Here is a 17,293-nt window from a genome sequence, read left to right on the forward strand (position 1 = left end):
TTACAGGATTTGAAGATCATTTCAGCCAAATGTTTGAGGGCTGCAATGGAGGATTTTTGGGGGCCACATGTTGGGCACCACTGCTGTATGTGAATTCAAACAATACTGTGCAATGCCTGACCATCATTCAGAAAAGAAAGCTAATAAAATCCCAAAATGATATAGAATAAGCCATTTATCTGTCCACACCATGTCCTGTTAATGCTCCCATCCTAAATGTGCACTATGCCAGTGGGATCCAACCCCTGCCAGAATAAGAAGAGAAGTTTCCCATCACATCACCCCCAATATTGATCGAACTCCTTGATTGTGTCCAAGGAGTGGTAAACATTTTGGCCTACATACCCCCTATATAAAAACATTTCAGTTCAACACAATCATTTATTGGCTTCTGTGGTTCTTTTACGGGCACTCCTGACCACCAGATGTTGGTATAAACCACTACAAGCAAGTCAGGGCAAAAATACAACACGAAGCCTTATGGAAATGCTGCGGCTAAAAGTTTAAAACAGAGGCACTAAAAACCAAAGATCTGTAGGTTTACATTGCTTACATGCAGCTCAACTTACAATAGCACAACAACAGAAGCAAACTCCAGAATTTTTGCTTTGGAAGCTCAAATGGGTGGAAATTGAACAACTGGAATTCACCACTAGCCAAAGAAAGAGAATATGACGCAGTGTGAACTAGTAATTGGACTTGTCAAAATCAGAAGGGGGGGAACTGAGTAATTTTTGGCCCATTCGAGGTTGATCATTTGTTTAGACCTGTTCTCTTGTACTATGAAAATCTCTACTTGTGTGGTATGTTATCTGTGTCTTGTATCTGCAGTTTTAAATAAAGTTTAAAGAAAATCACAGAAGCTAAAAGTAAACAATCAATCATTGAACACATTTGATTGTGGCACTATATACATCCTAAAACAGACGAAAGGCATGATGGGTAATCTGTGTGTAGGTCACTGCTCTCTTGTTATAAAAGTATTTTTCTCTCAGTGTGGCACACTGTCCCTTACTTCTTGTATAGATCTGTACACCCAATTTTATGCTTAACACACAAGGTTATAGAATAATGTCAGCTGCACGTGTAACTGAATTTAATAATTAGCTAATTGGCATCAATTATTGGCTATAATTGGTGTTAACTGGTGCTAATTAGGGCTGAATGTCAATTAAAATTTTAATCTCAATTAATGACATGATTAAAGGCAACTAAGATTTAATATTGAAAAAATGCAGGGTCATGCACTTGGGTTGCAAAACACCAAGAGGAAAAGTATAGTATACGGGGCAAAGTACTTCTGTATATGTAAGAGTGGGGCTTGGGGGTGATTGTATCTCTATTTTTACAGTGGAACCTCGGTTTGCGAGTAACCCAGTTTGCAAGTGTTTTGCAAGACGAGCAAAACACTTAGTAAACTTTTGTCTCGCAAACCGATCATGTTCCGCTACACGAGCGCCTCCCCCTCCCCGCTCTAACCGGCATCGCACCCCCCGAACCGGCATCACCCCCCCACCCCCAGCGAACACCCCCCCCCCCTGTGAGAACCGCATCACACCCCCATGCTAAAAGCGGCATCCGCCCACCTTTCCTCCCAAATATGCTCCTTACCCCATCTGCCGGTTGTGCCACTGAAAGAAATCTCCCGCCTCTTGCCTGGGCTGGGCCTTGAGCATCTGCGCATGCTCAAGGCCTTCTGGCTCTCGTTCTCTCCGAGAACGAGGGGGGGGTGATGCCGGTTCAGGGGGTGCGATGCCGGTTAGAGCGGGGGGGGGAGGGAGTGATGGAGCAGCGCCGGTAGCCTCAGGGAGGGGCGGGGGAGGAGAAGGTAGAACGAATCAAAGCAAGTTTCCATTCATTCCTATGGGGAAACGCGCTGTGATATACGAGTAACTTGATTTACGAGCATGCTTCTGGAACAAATTATGCTCGTAAACCAAGGTTCCACTGTATTTTCCTCCCACACTGCAGCTGCCTTTGACTCTAGGCCAGTGTATCGCAAACTGTGCGCCTTGGCACACTAGTATGCTGCAGCAGATTCCAGGTGTACCCCAATGAGATGCTGGTAAAGAGGAGAGGTGTTGGCTGACTGTTTGGAGGACATGCTTTTTGTGGCGAGAGGCATATCCTGTAGGCAGTCAGCCAGCGCCAACGACTCTTCTCCTCTCTGGCGTCTCTCCTCCTCTCCCCTCCCCTCCTTCTGGATCCCCCACCAGCAAAGTGATGGGTTCAGGGTCGCGACCAGAGGGCATCCGTGCAAGCACAGGCATCGATGTGATGACATCACACATGCACCTGACATCATCACATCAATGTCTGCACACTTCCGGATGTCTTCTGGCCTCAGCAACAGGTTTAGTGTGCCATGGCGTCAAAACGTTTGCGGAACACTGCTCTAGGCAATTCTGGTGTGGCAAATGCGATGAAACCCATAGGAACTGGATGGACTCTGTTGCATTTCCCACACCAGAATCGCTAGTGCAGCTTTGTAAAAGAGGAGCCCTTAAAAAGGAGCCTAATCTGTAATCATACAATTAATCACGATTACAAATTTTAATCACAATGCAGCCCTAAAATAAAAAGTTAAAGTAAAAAGTAATGAATAAATGAGAAACACAAAATACAAATTGAAAAATAACAAATTAAAGAACCTAAAACAGCATGTAGAATAGCTATAAAAAGACTTACAGTTTTCATGGCCTACTTCAGAAAACAAAGCTTCAAAAAATTATAACTGAGTGGCATTAGTAGTCAGTATACAATAAGAATCAATACTCCACTCATATGAAATGATCTATATTCTGTCACTCATTCTTATACTCATCTTAAACCAGTTGATTAGTCATGTGTTGAGCATTTTATAAGCATTTTTTAAGCACACTGTTTGTGCAGGAAAAGGCCTCAGCGTAGATATAGTCCAAATGTATACTCCATACTATAAATCACTGGCCAAAAATCTGCTTAGTGCATTTTTACTATTAGTCTTCAACTTATAAACTCTAACTATTTTTAACCTTTTTTATCTTTTTTTCTTAATTGTAGCTTGTGATTAATATATTCCACACTGGAGCTCTGAAGACAGACCACTTCACAGTTTGAAAAAACTCACAGAGGTTTACTTTTCTTTAGTGTTTGTAGTTGTTCAGTTTTCAATCATAGATTTCATTTACTGTGTGCCATCACAAACTGCTGGAACCAGGTCCGGAGCTGTTCCCTGCTCTCGGAGCTGGAACTGGAGCCGACGCGGCCGGCGTTTCGTGGACCTCTAGTTTGTCCACTGTTTCAGGGCCAATTTTAGGGCACAACAATATTGCCTCATTGTCTTCTGTCAATGTCTGTTTGAAAAATTTCTATATTAAGCCTCAACCTCTGACATCTTTGAAGGAGTAATAATAATAATAATAATCTTATTTTTCTATACCGCCATAATCTTGCGACTTCTAGGCGGTTCACAGTGAAGAGGGCTGTACAATCTGCGAATTACAGGGTGAAAATTAGGGAAAAGTCACTGAACAGACAGTGATTACAGGGGTACAAGTGGTTACAGAAATAGTCTTAACAAGTTACATCGAAACAACTGGGGAAACAGAGAATTACAGAATACAGACAGGTAAGGAAGACACCGAGTTAACTGTGAAAAAACAGAAAAACATTAGAGAAGGTGCGTAGTGTCAGCATGACGAGTAAGGTCTTAAAAAGGGGAGATGTCTGGCTAGGAAATAAATCTATTGAACAGAGCGGTCTTAATTTCTTTCCGGAAGGTGCCGTGGGTCAATCCGGCTTGATCAATGAAGTATGGATTTGAAAATATGTTTTATCCCAGGGTGTCATCCAACTATATTTATTTATTATTTATTCAATTTCTATACCGTTCCCCCAAGGGAGCTCAGAAGGAGTTACAAATTCATATTCACAGTGTTACAATATTACATAACATAGAGTTACAGTTAACACTCACAGGGTTATAATAACAGTACACAGGGTTGCCGCTCAACAGTGTGTGATGTCACAACTTTGCCATCAAGGTGTGGAGTTTGAGAAATCTAACACATAAGTTCTATATCAGGGATCTCAAAGTCCCTCCTTGAGGGCCGCAATCCGGTCGGGTTTTCAGGATTTCCCCAATGAATATGCATTGAAAGCAGTGCATGCACATAGATCTCATGCATATCCATTGGGGAAATCCTGAAAACCCGACTGGATTGCGGCCCTCAAGGAGGGACTTTGAGATCCCTGTTCTATAGGGATTGAACTGGCTTAGCACAGACAAGACACACACGTGACAGATAATTTGACGTATAATCTAACACAGTGGTCTCAAACTCGCGGCTCGCCAGGTACTATTTTGAGGCCCTCGGTATATTTATCATAATCACAAAAGTAAAATAAAACAATTTCTTGATACGTCTCTTTAGCTATAGATTACAAAGGAAAGCCCAAAGGAAATATTTATAGAGTTTTACCTCATGCAAAATTTCTTTTCTTTTTTTTATCTTTTCTTTTTTTTTATCTTTTAATTTTTATTGAATTTAACATACTTTACAAGTATATCTACTTGGTTTAGAAATTCAGAATCATGTTCCAGAAGAAAAACATCATTAAACATTACAATATTTAAAATAAATATTATTATGAAACTTAACTCTTCCTTAGACCTCAATTAGGAGGAGGAAAAAACAAAAATAGAGATATTATAGGGAGTAATATTACAATAATACAAAAAAGGTAAAGACTTAAAACGCTACAACCCGGCAATTCCTTTAAGCTACACTCCCTCCACTAGATAAACCCTTGAGATCTAAAAAGGAACGTAGATGATCTGGTGTAAAGAACACATATTTCAGACCCCTAAACTTAATAACACATTTGCATGGATAAACTAAACTAAACTAAACCTTAGGTTTGTATACCGCATCATCTCTACATTCGCAAAGCTCGACACGGTTAACAGGAGTTAGGGTAGAAAGGAATTCCAGAGGAGGGAAGGATGAAGAGGAAATTTAGAGGACTAGAATAACCAGAGAGGGAGGAGCTTCCTTGTCTCTTCTCTCATGCCCAAAATTGTTATTTCTTTAAAAAAACATTAACTATTTTTCTGAGGCCCTCCAAGTGCCTACAAATCCAAAATGTGGCCCTGCAAAGGGTTTGAGTTTGAGACCACTGATCTAACACATATGTTCCACAGGAATTGAGCTAGTTTAGCATAGACATAACAGATGTCTTGCCTAAGGGCATTGTTTATACAAGGATGGTTTAAGAAAAGATGGTCTGTAAGAGAAGAGAAAATGTAAGCAGCAAGTTTAAGTTATCTTAGAACATTTCTCTAAAGAAATTTGTTCCAGTGTTGGACAGTACTAACAATTTTTATGTGCCTGAGAAAACAGGAATATTTTCAATGCCAGATAAGTTATTTTGAGAACTACTGTAGTGCAAACCTTTTGAAAATAATAAGCTGAATGGAGTCGATACAGAGGGCAGCAACTTCCATAAAAAGCATATGGAGATAGATAAAAAAGATCTTACTGTGTACTTTGACAGAGAAGGGAGGTATGATAGAATTCCTCTGAGGCATAAATGCATTGGAAGTGAATATCTTCCAAATGAAAGGAAGTTCTGGGATGAGGGAGCATAGGATAAAGGTGAAGGAGGATAGATTCAGGAGTTATCCAAGGAAATACTTCCTCATGGAAAAGATAGGGAGTGCTGGAAGGTGATAGAAATAAAGACTGTATCTGAATTCAAGAAAGCTTGGATGTCTAAAGGAGAAGAAGAGAGTAGATGGCAAGGGTGGGCAGACTGGATGGGCCATATGTGACCACCTCGGGGAAAAAGGTGACTGAAATAGCAGATCCAAAATGTTAAGAATGCCTATGGACCCATGACATGAAAAACTGGCCAATCTTAAAAGTTACATGTTTGAACATCTAACTTAAAAAAATTTTTCAAATAAAAAGGATGGAGTTTGGACTGTAGCATTACAGAGTGCACTAGCAAAATTTATGAGCACATATACCACCATATTCTATATATGGCACCCAAATTTAGGTGCCGATCAGAGATCGACACACAAACTAGTTAGTTAGCAAGCCATTAACAATTATTGATGACAATCAGCTCCATTTGGACTTGTGCACTAGCCCAAAATGTTTTGCATGCAAACTGAAAGGGGGCATTGCCATAGGAGGTGCATGGGCAGGGGCATTCCAAAATCTGGGAGCAATGCTACAGAATGCTGGGGTTACGCAACATGATTCACACCAGGTTTCAGGAGGCCCAAATCTTCACATCCGAAGATGAGCAGGAACATTTGCTCTAACCCAGTGGTCTCAAACTCAAATCCTTTGCAGGGCCACATTTTGGATTTGTAGGTACTTGGAGAGCCTCAGAAAAAAAAATAGTTAATGTCTTTTTAAAGAAATGACAATTTGAGGTAAAACTCTTTATAATTTATAAATCTTTCTTTTCGGCTAAGTCTTAATAATAATATTGTCATTTATAGCTAAAGAGACATATGATCAAGAAACTTTTATTTTACTTTTGTGATTATGATAAACGTACTGAGGTTCTCAAACTACTACCTGGCGGGCCGCATGAGGCCCCCAGGCTGCGAGTTTGAGACCACTGCTCTAACCCTATTCTATAAAGGACACAGAGCACTCATTATAGCATACGAGTAATGCGAATCTTGGGTGTCATTTACTGAATCCAGCCCATGGTCTTTATCTACTACTACCAATAATAATAATAATTTATTTATATAAACCATAAGTTCATGGCGGTTTACACAATGATATTATTTCTAATCTTAATGTATATTTTCTGTAAACCGCTTAGAACCTAACGGATGTAGCGGTATATAAGAAATAAATTACATTACATTACAATAGAAATACAAAGTCATAAAACAATTATTAAAATAGAAGAAAACACAATTCAGAATAAAAGCACTAGGCAACAGATACAGTTGATTGTACGAGTAGTCATAAATTGATTGGAAACTTAATACCCTAATAAATTTTAAAAATAAAATCAATTTTGTATTTCATATTTTTTGAATAGATAAGTTTTAAGATCTTTCCGGAACTGATAATAGGTGAGGGATGGAGAGATAAGAGCGTTCAAACATGAATTCATTACTGCTGCCTGGAATGCCAAGGTCCTATCCAAGATTTTTTTATAAGGGCATGCTTTAACTGAGGGGAAAGAGAACCAACCTGAGCTTCGGGTATTTTTCTTAATAGTATAAAATCTAAAATCTACTTCTACTATTAATTATTTCTATAGCGCTACCAAACTTACGCAGCGCTGTACAGAGTCACAAAGGAGAAGACAGTCCCAAATCTAATGAGTTTACAATTTTAAAACAGCCAAGACAGACAAACAGGATGTCATGGATACAGTTAAAGGGAACGGTTAATCAGCTGGCTGGATTGGAGGGCAGAGGGAGTACAGGACAATCATGCCATTGTGACATCACTGATGAGGTTGGCTCTTATTGGTGGAATGAGACATTATGACATCACAGTCTTAGCTCTGCTTCCCAAAGACTGAAACTCTTCACACTACTACTACCGCTATGAATTATTTCTATAGTGCTACTGGACATACACCGCGCTCTACAGAGTCACAAAAAAGAAGGCTGTCCCTGCTGGAAAGAGCTTACACTAAACGGTCAAGACAGACAAACAGGATGTCATGGATACAGTAAAGGGGAAGAGTTAATCAGCAAAGTGGGTTGCCAACCTGTTACCTTACACTCAAGCCTATTCTGCATGCATGAAAAATTCAAATTCCACCTTTTACAGAGCCTTTGGAGTTTACACTTTCATTATTAATCTGCCTTCATTTTCTCTTTCTATAATAATCCTCTTTTTAACCTGCTGTTCAGCCTGGACATAGGAGCACATCCCTTCAATCTGCACACCAAAAGTTAGTCAAATAACCAGAAGATTGGAAACCTTTAGTTATAGCAACGTCATGCTTTAAAGAACTGAGGAAGTAGGCGACAGTTCAGTGAGTAAGGGTCAAGCAATCCAAATACCCAAGTCGACTAACACGGTAACAAGGTTAACAGTTCCCCCCCCCCCCCCCCAACTAGCACCCAAAGTACTCTTCTTACCTTACTGATAATGAGGGACTCCCCATGCTCCCTGCCCCCTTTGAGGGTGAACCCCCAGGGAGCTCCTCCACTCAGCAACACTTGCACCAGCTTCCAGCCGTCGGCCCCCCTCCCCGGGAGCTGCGCCGAGTCCGGGAACCTCTGCTGACCCGCTCGGGTCTCCACACGCTCCATGATCCGTAGCCTTCAGTCCGATCCGAGGACCCGCATGCTAAGATCGGCGGCCGGCCCCGATCCCGGGCCGATCCCTGCGGGCACCGCTCTTAAGGTGGATCCCCCGGAGAAGGTGCTGCTTGGAACAGTCCAGCCACTTGCTTACACCGGCCGTGCACCGCCCCCCCTCCTCCTCCTAACAAATGCACACCACCGGGCCACGATCCGGGCGAGACGGAGGCAGGGAAGCGACGGAACCCCGCGGCTGCCGAGGGCACGACCTTAAAAACGTAAAGGAGGCCCGTAAATAAAATGATTCGAAGGAAGGAAGGCTCCAGGGAACGGGAGTGACACCTCGCCAGCCGCTTTCCTTTCTCCTTCTTCGGGGCGGTGTCTTATTTCCCAAAGAGACTGACTCCAGGTGGGGGAGGGGCTTCTCCTCCTCCCCCCTCTGCCCGGTGGTTTGGTCGCGGTCAGGGCTTTGAGGGTGTAGGTGCGAGGCGAAAGCTGGCAACGTTTTCCTCTTTGCCCGGCTGCGGAAGTCACTCGCTTCATATCCCGCTCCTTTTGTTTCTGGGGCAGCAAAGTTGCCGAGTTTGCCCGATTCCAGGAGGCACGTGGGAAGCCAGTCCTGGATTTCTGACAAGCCCATCCGGTTGCACTCTGGGACCTGCTCAATGAGTGGAATCAGCAAACATGAATTTACCTTTCTTAGGGGAAGATTCGCTAATGCTCTGCCTTGGGATGTAGGTTAATAATCAAGCGTGGTCAAAAAAAGTCTCCCCTCTGGAGCTAGAGAACTTGACCGCTCTGGAGCTTAGGGATGGGCAGTCATTTATTTTTTAAACGAATATCTTTCCTGAAGGGTGAGCATGCCTGCCTATGGCCCTTGACATAGCTGGTCGACACCAATATTCAGCAACTCGCTGGCTATGTTCCTTGGCCAAAGACAACCACCTAAAAGGGTGGTATATCTTTGGCCTTTGAGTCTTCAATGCTGGTAGGCAGATATGGTACTGGCATTGAATTCTGGTATTGCTGCAGACCTTACGAGACTTCCCACAATTTGAATATGAGTCTGAGTATGCCTTCGAAAGAAAAGTGTGAATTTTCTACATGGCACTTTGATTTGCATGCAACTTAATTAATTGAATGGCAAGCCAGTTAGCACTGATATTTGACTTCTTAATTATTAGCATAAATTAGTTTTAATTTAAATTTATATCTAATCTAATTTCCATCTTATATACAGATCATTCCAGCAAGGACTCGAGCCGGTTAATGAAGTTTAAAAGAATATAATATAAAACAATAATAAAGGTAATAGAAAAATTTTCAATAAATTAGATCACTCCTCAGTTAAGAATCTCTGAAAGAGATAAGTTTTCAGATTTTTCCTAAAAAGTGATAGAGATAATGACGTTCTGATAATCGAGGGAAGATCGTTCCAAATTTTTACTAAGGAATAGGATAAGGAATGTGAGAATTTACCTAGGGTTTTAATCCCTTTAACAGAAGGGAAGAGCAATTTAAATATATGTGTATTCCTGGTAGTATGAAACCGAAGAGAGTTAAATGATAGAGGTAATAAAGGCGAAAAAATTCCATGTAAAATTTTAAAAATTACATTGACACACTTAAATTGAATTTGCCAGTAAAAAGGAAGCCAATGAAGTAACCTCAACAATGGAGAGGCATGATCATATTTATGTCTTCCAAAAATTAATTTGGCCATAACTTTAAGCATGGAATCCACACTTAAAATATATGCACGGTGTCGAAAAGGGGTTATGGAAATGGGAGAGTCACGAGCTGATCAGGTCATTCCTCAAGAGAATAAGAAGCATCCGCACCTAACTTCAGGCATGAGTATTTGCACCACGCTTCCACTGGTACAAATGACCATGCCTGAGAAAGGTGCAGGTCCTGGGCTTCGCTCCCTCTAAGTTGAGCGGGTGAGCGATCACTTATACTTTTTGTGAGCATCGCTCACAGATTTTACACAGTCGCTCACTTCCAGGGCTGTAGCAAATTACACAGTCCCACCTCCTTCCCACAGCCACCCCCACTACTGGTGCTGCTTCTAATCTAGTGGTTAGGGCAGGGGTCTTAAAGTCCCTCCTTGAGGGCTGCAATCCAGTCGGGTTTTCAGGATTTCCCCAATGAATATGCATGAGATCTATGTGCAAGCATTGCTTTCAATGCATATTCATTGCGGAAATCCTGAAAACCTGACTGGATTGCGGCCCTCAAGGAGGGACTTTGAGATCCCTGGGTTAGGGAGAACAGGGAGGAGGCGCTGGATGGAAGAATGGAGGGGGGGACATGCAAAATAGAAGGATGAAGAGAAACAAAAGGACCCTCGGTAGAAAAGTGTTAGGGGTGAAGCTGGATGGAAGGATAGGGGAGAAAGAGGGGTGTCATGCAACGGAAATTTTGTCACTCATATCAAGTCCTCTGCTCACGTCTAGTTGGTCCTTATTTCATTTAGTATTTATATACTGCTTATAGCCTAAGTGGTTTACATTCAGGTACTCAAGCATTTTCCCTATCTGTCGTGGCAGACTCACAGTCTATCCAATGTACCTGGGGCAGAGAAGGATTAAGTGACTTGCCCAGGGTCACAAGGAACAGCATGGGATTTGAAACCCAGAACCTCAGGGTGTTGAGGCTGTAGCTCTAACCACTCTCCTCCTTAGATATGCGCTATTCTATAAACCGCATTATAGAATGCCGCTCAGCAGGTTTTTTCGATGGCAGTTTTTATTAGGTGCCATATATAGAATTCAATCCTATGTGTGCAAAGTGCCAGATTCAGTATATGGTGCCCAGGGTTAAGCGCCATTATGATTCTTGCTAAGATAGCATTTTAAAAAGAGTGCTGTACACCTGTCTAAAGCGGATGTAAATTCTCACACCCAGCTGATGGTGGTTGAGTGCACAAATCCAAGTTCAGTAGGATCTCAGTTATCCGGCACCTACGGGGATTGGTGGATGCTGGATAACTGCTTTTCTGGTTAATTAAGAGTATGTTAGAAACCTTGTCTAACACAGTCTCAATTCCTCCCCCCCCCCCCCCCCACTTCCCTCCCACCTCAAAGCACCAGTGTGGTAGTGGTCCTGAGCCTCAAATCATTCCTCCCTCTCTCGCTTACATCAGAGGAAAGACCGTGTCGGGGTTGGCCACGATCAGCCTGTTTGAGGCTGCCTCCAGCTGATTGACTGTGCTTCGGGTAAGGAAGGGAGGGAGGGAGCAAAGGGGTTCATGGCTCAGTATCACCGCCCACTTCTGCCACTAAGGGGCTTGAGGGAGGGAGGAGGGATTTGCGACTCAGGACTGCTGCAGTGCTGGTGGTTCGGGGTGGAAAGGTTGGGGATTTGTATGTCAGCTGCTTGTGGGCTTCAGGGGGGGGAGGGGGGATTTGCAGGTCAGGACACTGCCACACTGGTGTTTCGGGTTGGGAGGGAGGTGGGGGTTGCAGCTCAGGACCACTGCCGCTGATGCTTCGAGGGACATTTTTTTTTCACCAGTGATTTTTTTTTTTTTTGCCAGTTGGGTGAGAGTCCCGGTTAGCTAAGATTCTACTGTACTCTAAATCATTATGCCTAATGTCTGGGAATGCCCATGACCTACTCATGCCCTTTCCAAGACCACACCCCATTTAAAGTTGCTTGCTGTGAAATTTAGACATTCATGTTATAGAATAGGGTGTAGATATATGTATAACTCCTAATTAGTGACAATTAATTTCAATAATTGCTAGCGCTTAATTGATTACAGTAATTAGTTTACATACACATCTATGATCCTTGACCAAATTTGGGTGACCCCCCTACAGAATTTGGGGGATAGTGTGTACTCATTATGACATTCGTTTACAAACAGAAAAAACCCCTCCAAATATGGGGTTGCATGACGTTGGTAGCGGGGGGAGGGAGTGGGCATCCCTCCTGCTGCTCAGCAATGCCCTTGACTCTCCCCCCCTTGGCAACAAGAGAGATGCCCACTTCCCCCCCCCCCCAAGCAGCAGGAGAGATGCTCAGTCCCTCCCACCACCAAGCAATGCCAACTAACACCCCCCTCGTGCTTCCAACGATCCTCACCCCTCCCCCTTACCTTGTTTATAATAGCTGACTGAAGGGATGCCTACTCCCTCCTGCCAGCAGGCCCGCCTCTTCAAAATGGCGGGCCTTCCCCTCCCCGGTGCATCCTGGGATGCACCGGGGAGAGGCCTAAGGTTATGATTGTCCCTGGTGGTTAAAGGTCCCTCCAGGATGCACCGGAAAGGGGAAGGCCTGCCATTTTGAACCAAATTCACCTTAATACAGATGTCCAGGAAAACCTGGACATATCTTCTTTTAGAGGACACTCCGGGTGCCCAAAGGAATTTTCAAAACCTGTCAATTTGTCTGGATTTGGAGGTCCCTGACCTCAGGGCTAGGTCTGGAGGGCATCTAGGCATGCACAAACGGTGACGTAATGACATTATACACATGCACATGATGTCATTGCATTGACATCCAGGCATGCACAGACACCCTACAGACACACTCGATTTCGGGGTGGTTCATGTGGAGGGCGGGGCAGATTTGGAGGCGGAACAGGGCAAGACCAGGTGTCCTCTTTTTTAATAGAGGAAATCTGGCAACCCTATTAATACATTTTGAATTGTTATTTTAGAAAGCAGAATATGAAAATTGGGGAAGGGGTGTAAAGACATTTACAAAAGAGAAGCTCTTTGAAAATAATGCTTTTGCTAATATTTGTACTCCTTGCAGATTTCTGCTTGTGCAATATTGGGGTTCACATAAACAATCGGGTCTAAGCCAGCACAGGAGGAGGAAGTGACCTGCTGTGCAGCGGGTCACTTCCTCCTCTGCTGCCCATGTCTGCACTGAATTTTATATAACCTGTACAGAATTTTATGCATCCTGAGAGGGGTGAGGAATTTTGCACAATTTATGCACTTGCTTAATTCTGCCAAGAGGAATAGTTGGTTCAACAAATCTCATTCAGTATACATACATAAAAGGGAAATGATTGGCATTAGGTGACTCAAAACTAAGCAGCTGAGAAAAGAAGAACAATTATTGTGTGTGATTTATATTATTATGTATTAGACTAATACTTCAGGCAGAGGAAACTTCTAGAAGTTATTGGCAGCTAATGAACAAAATTATATCTGTCATTGCTATGATTAAGAAAAAAAAAGTTCAAATTTCTGAATGTGTAATTAAGTCCTATATACTATGCATTTTCCTCATCAGCAGGGAATGTGAGAAGGCATTTAATAAATCATATCTAAATCTAGAAAGTCAGAAGTGGAAGAACTGATACACAGTCATAATTAAAATAGACCGCCATCTGCTGGATAATGAAAGAGATTGCTTGAACTGAGTCTAAGCGTACAAGGCATCCAGCCATTACCTCTGTGGGTAGATACGTTTTATCTTTTTTGCTTATTTATATAAGAGCACAAAAGTAAATGATAACCACAATGTTCGTTAAACTGCATTTCTGCTTTTCAGTGATTACTAGAATCTGGTGATTATTTCTAGTTTTCAGTAGGTAATTTTAACAGCCTAAGGGGCTCATAATCGAAAGAGAAATACGTCCAAAAACCGGCCTAAGTCGGCACTTGGACGAACATTTCTCAAAAACGTCCAAGTGCTAATACTAAAATCGGGTTTTGGACATATTTCTAAACGACCTAGGCCTTCATAGTGCTGCTGAATGACCAAAGCTAAATGGGGCATTTCAGGAAGAGTGTCGCGGGCGGGAGTTGGGCGGGACGTGGGTCGGCTTAGACTTAGTCATACAGCATGTATAACCGAAAGTTATATAGCCCACGATCAACGGAACTTGGACGTTGTGACGTAGACCATGTAAAACATGGTCTAAGTCACAAAAAAACACCTAAAGTGACCAGATAAGCACTGCAAACAGACCCACACACAATACCCCAGTGATCACCGACCCCCCCCACCCCCATAAAAATATTAATCACACCTTTAAATTTCAGCCTCTAGACTATCATCACCTGGCAGCCGGGCATAGGAAAGCCTAATCGTCCAGCACAGAGGCAGCTTAAGTCATCTTGGGGGTGGAGAGGAAGACTCATAGAGAGGAAGACTCATGCCCAAAAGCCCCTGTAATCACTGCATTGATACTTAAACTTGCACTCCCCTATACACCCACAAAACTCATTTTTACTGGCATAAGTGGCTCCTGCAGCCATAAGGGCTTTTGGGGTGGTAGATAAATGGATCTAGGGGACTCTGGAGGTGGTTTGGGGGCTCACCGTAACCTATAAGGGAGCTGTAGTGAGGAGAAGACATGGCACTCTTTTTGTGAAGTTCACAGCAGTGCCTGTAAGGTACTCTACTATTTAGGTGGCATGTCTGGGTGTGTAGTCCATCACTTTGTAGACCCCTCCCACATCCAACAGGGCTTGTTCTAGGCATTTTGGACTTGGACAAAAAGTTGGACGAAAATGTGGTATAAAGATGGACGATTTAGCAGCTTGGACGATCAGATCGGCAGGACGAATAATTAGACGATTTTCGAAACGAAAAAAAAGTTGGACGTATTTTTCGAAAATGTGTCTTAAGCTGTTTTTTACTTTGGATGACTTGCGAGATGGACGTAAATGGACTTAGACATCCCTTTTGATTATGCCCCTCCACGGCTACAGATCTTTTCAATTGTTGTTGTAAGAGTTTCTCAATGTAACAGACCCTAGTTTCACTGTTGGAGGATGGTGGAGTAGGAGAGGGGGGGAGCTTCCAACTTTTTAAAAATTATATTATAATTCTATGACTATTTATTTTGCAGTTTCAGAACCTTAGATCAGTGCTTCGTTCTCAGCCTTCTCCTGAAGGCACGCCTTATCAGTTAGGTTTTCTGGATTACTGTAATGTGCTATCCTGAAAACCTGATTGGTGTGCTGCCAGAAGAAGATTGAGAAGCACAACTGAAGATTACCATAAACCATATTGTTACTTTAAAAAAAAAAGAAGAATTTGAAAAGGAAACATGCAAAATGAAATATGTAGCTCCTGAATTTTGCAGAGTACACAGGACTGTTCCCCAAGATGTATCCTGATCATTGACACATTCTCATATATATGCATTTTCCATGTGGGTTTGGAAGCATAGTTTAGAAAGAATGTCCAGATTCAAACTGACCACTTATAAGTTCAAAAATCTTCAAAAAGGTGAGGAACTTAAATTACAAATACCAAAAAATCCCACAGTAGAATATTTTAAGGGAATGAGGAGATTAAGGGGTCTCAGAAACCAACTTGGATAAGGGCATTCTGTCCAATACCAAGCTTTTTTTAACGGTTCATACTTTCCATCATAGACCCATATAACCACCTCCTCCTTTTTTGTGTTTCCGTTTAGAAATTACTGAGTTATAACTTTCAACTTTTATATCAATCAGCAGTGAAAATTACTTATCTTAATATGCAGAGTCTCTAGCAAGTCCAACGGGGACCCATTTTTCCACAATCATGGCTTTTTGAAGGGTAATCAAGGTACTCTGCCTATAATGAATTTAAACTTCCTATCTCATCTAGGACAGCAGAACAAACTATATAGTATTTGGTATTTAAATGATCCTTATCGCAAACTGTGTGCCTCCTGAGATTTCAGGTGTGCCACGGTACACTGGGGAAGAGGAGAGGCGCCAGTGCTGGCTGACTGTCTACAGGACATGCCTCTCGCCGGTACCTCTTCTCTCTGCCAGCCCTTCTCTCCAGCGTAGGTCCTTCTCTCGGTGCAAGGCCCATTTGAAGGGCCTTTGCGCATGCACTGATGTTGGCGCACTGATGTCATGATGTCATCATGTTGGTGCATTCCCGGGTGTCTCATGCTGGGGACACTAGGTTTAGTATGCCCTGGTTCGAAAAAGTTTGCGAGACACTGCTTTAGAAGTAGCCATGGCTTAACATTAGACGTCATTAGCTAAAGGCTCACTGGCACATCATCATTGGTTCACATACCATGCCGAGGAGAGAAGGAGATTGTTTGACTGAGACCATTTGCTTTGATGAAGTAATGGAAACATAGTTATGTCGGCAAGGAGCCCTCCTACACAGTCTCAAATAAGTTGTTTGTATTCTAATTGTATAAGTCACATGGATATTTGGAGATATCATATACTAAGAAGCAATTATGAAATGTTGGAAATAGAAATCACAAAATTATGGAATTTATCCCCCCCCCCTTTTTTACAAAACCATAGCATGGTTTGTAGCGCCAGTCACGACGGTAACAGCTCCGAATTCCTATGAGCGTTGGAGCTGTTACAGCCATGGCCGGCATTATAAACCGCAGTACAGTTTTGTTAAAGGGGGAGTTAGTTTGCTAAGGTGGGAAAACATATGTGGCCAAATGATGGTGTGCCAGTGAACCATTTAGCTTCTGGCATCTAAAGTTGTTCAGCAGTGGCTACTTCTGAAGGGTCTTTTAAATACCAAAACATATATATGGTGGAGTTTGTTTTTGTGGCTGATTCAAACTGAGACATCCAGATCAGGACATATCAAGTTCTGCTAATATTTTGCTCAGGATATGCTGGCATAGAGCCTGGTTCAAAAATACCTTCAGGAATGGACTTGTATGCACTGCATAGTGATCCTCTATCCATACCCTTCTATTCCCTTTTCCTTCAGGAAATTGTCCAATCCCTTCTTGAGCCCCAATACCGTACTCTGTCCTATCACGCCCTCTGGAAGCGCATTCCAGATGTCCACCACCCTTTGGGTGAAGAAGCACTTCCTAGCACTGGTTCTGAATCTGTCCCCTCTTAATTTTTCCGAATGGCCTCTCTTTCTTGTAGTTTTCAAAAGTTTGAAGAATCTGTCCCTCTCCACTTTATCTATGCCCTTCATGATCTTGTAAGTCTCTATCATGTCCCCTCTAAGTCTCCGCTTCTCCAGGGAAAAGAGCCCCAGTTTCTCCAATCTTTCAGCGTATGAAAGGTTTTCCATACCTTTTATCAATCGTGTCGC

The 17,293-nt window shown here is 42.6% G+C and overlaps 1 protein-coding gene across 3 annotated transcripts in view; it reads right to left on the reverse strand.

Moving 5' to 3' along the window:
- The window catches only part of SHROOM2 (shroom family member 2), a 290,675-nt gene extending 281,877 nt beyond the window's left edge, over nucleotides 1-8,798 (reverse strand). The window contains exon 1 of one of the 3 annotated variants that reach the window (XM_033948357.1): nucleotides 8,120-8,798. In XM_033948357.1, coding sequence (XP_033804248.1) covers nucleotides 8,120-8,293 — 174 coding nt within the window. In that variant the 5' untranslated portion in view covers nucleotides 8,294-8,798. The remainder of the gene's footprint in view (nucleotides 1-8,119) is intronic. The other 2 variants (XM_033948356.1, XM_033948358.1) reach the window with 2 other exon arrangements.
- Nucleotides 8,799-17,293: the final 8,495 nt, after the last annotated feature.

The sequence above is a fragment of the Geotrypetes seraphini genome, chromosome 6 (genome assembly GCF_902459505.1).
Source record: "Geotrypetes seraphini chromosome 6, aGeoSer1.1, whole genome shotgun sequence".
Lineage (NCBI taxonomy): Eukaryota > Metazoa > Chordata > Amphibia > Gymnophiona > Dermophiidae > Geotrypetes > Geotrypetes seraphini.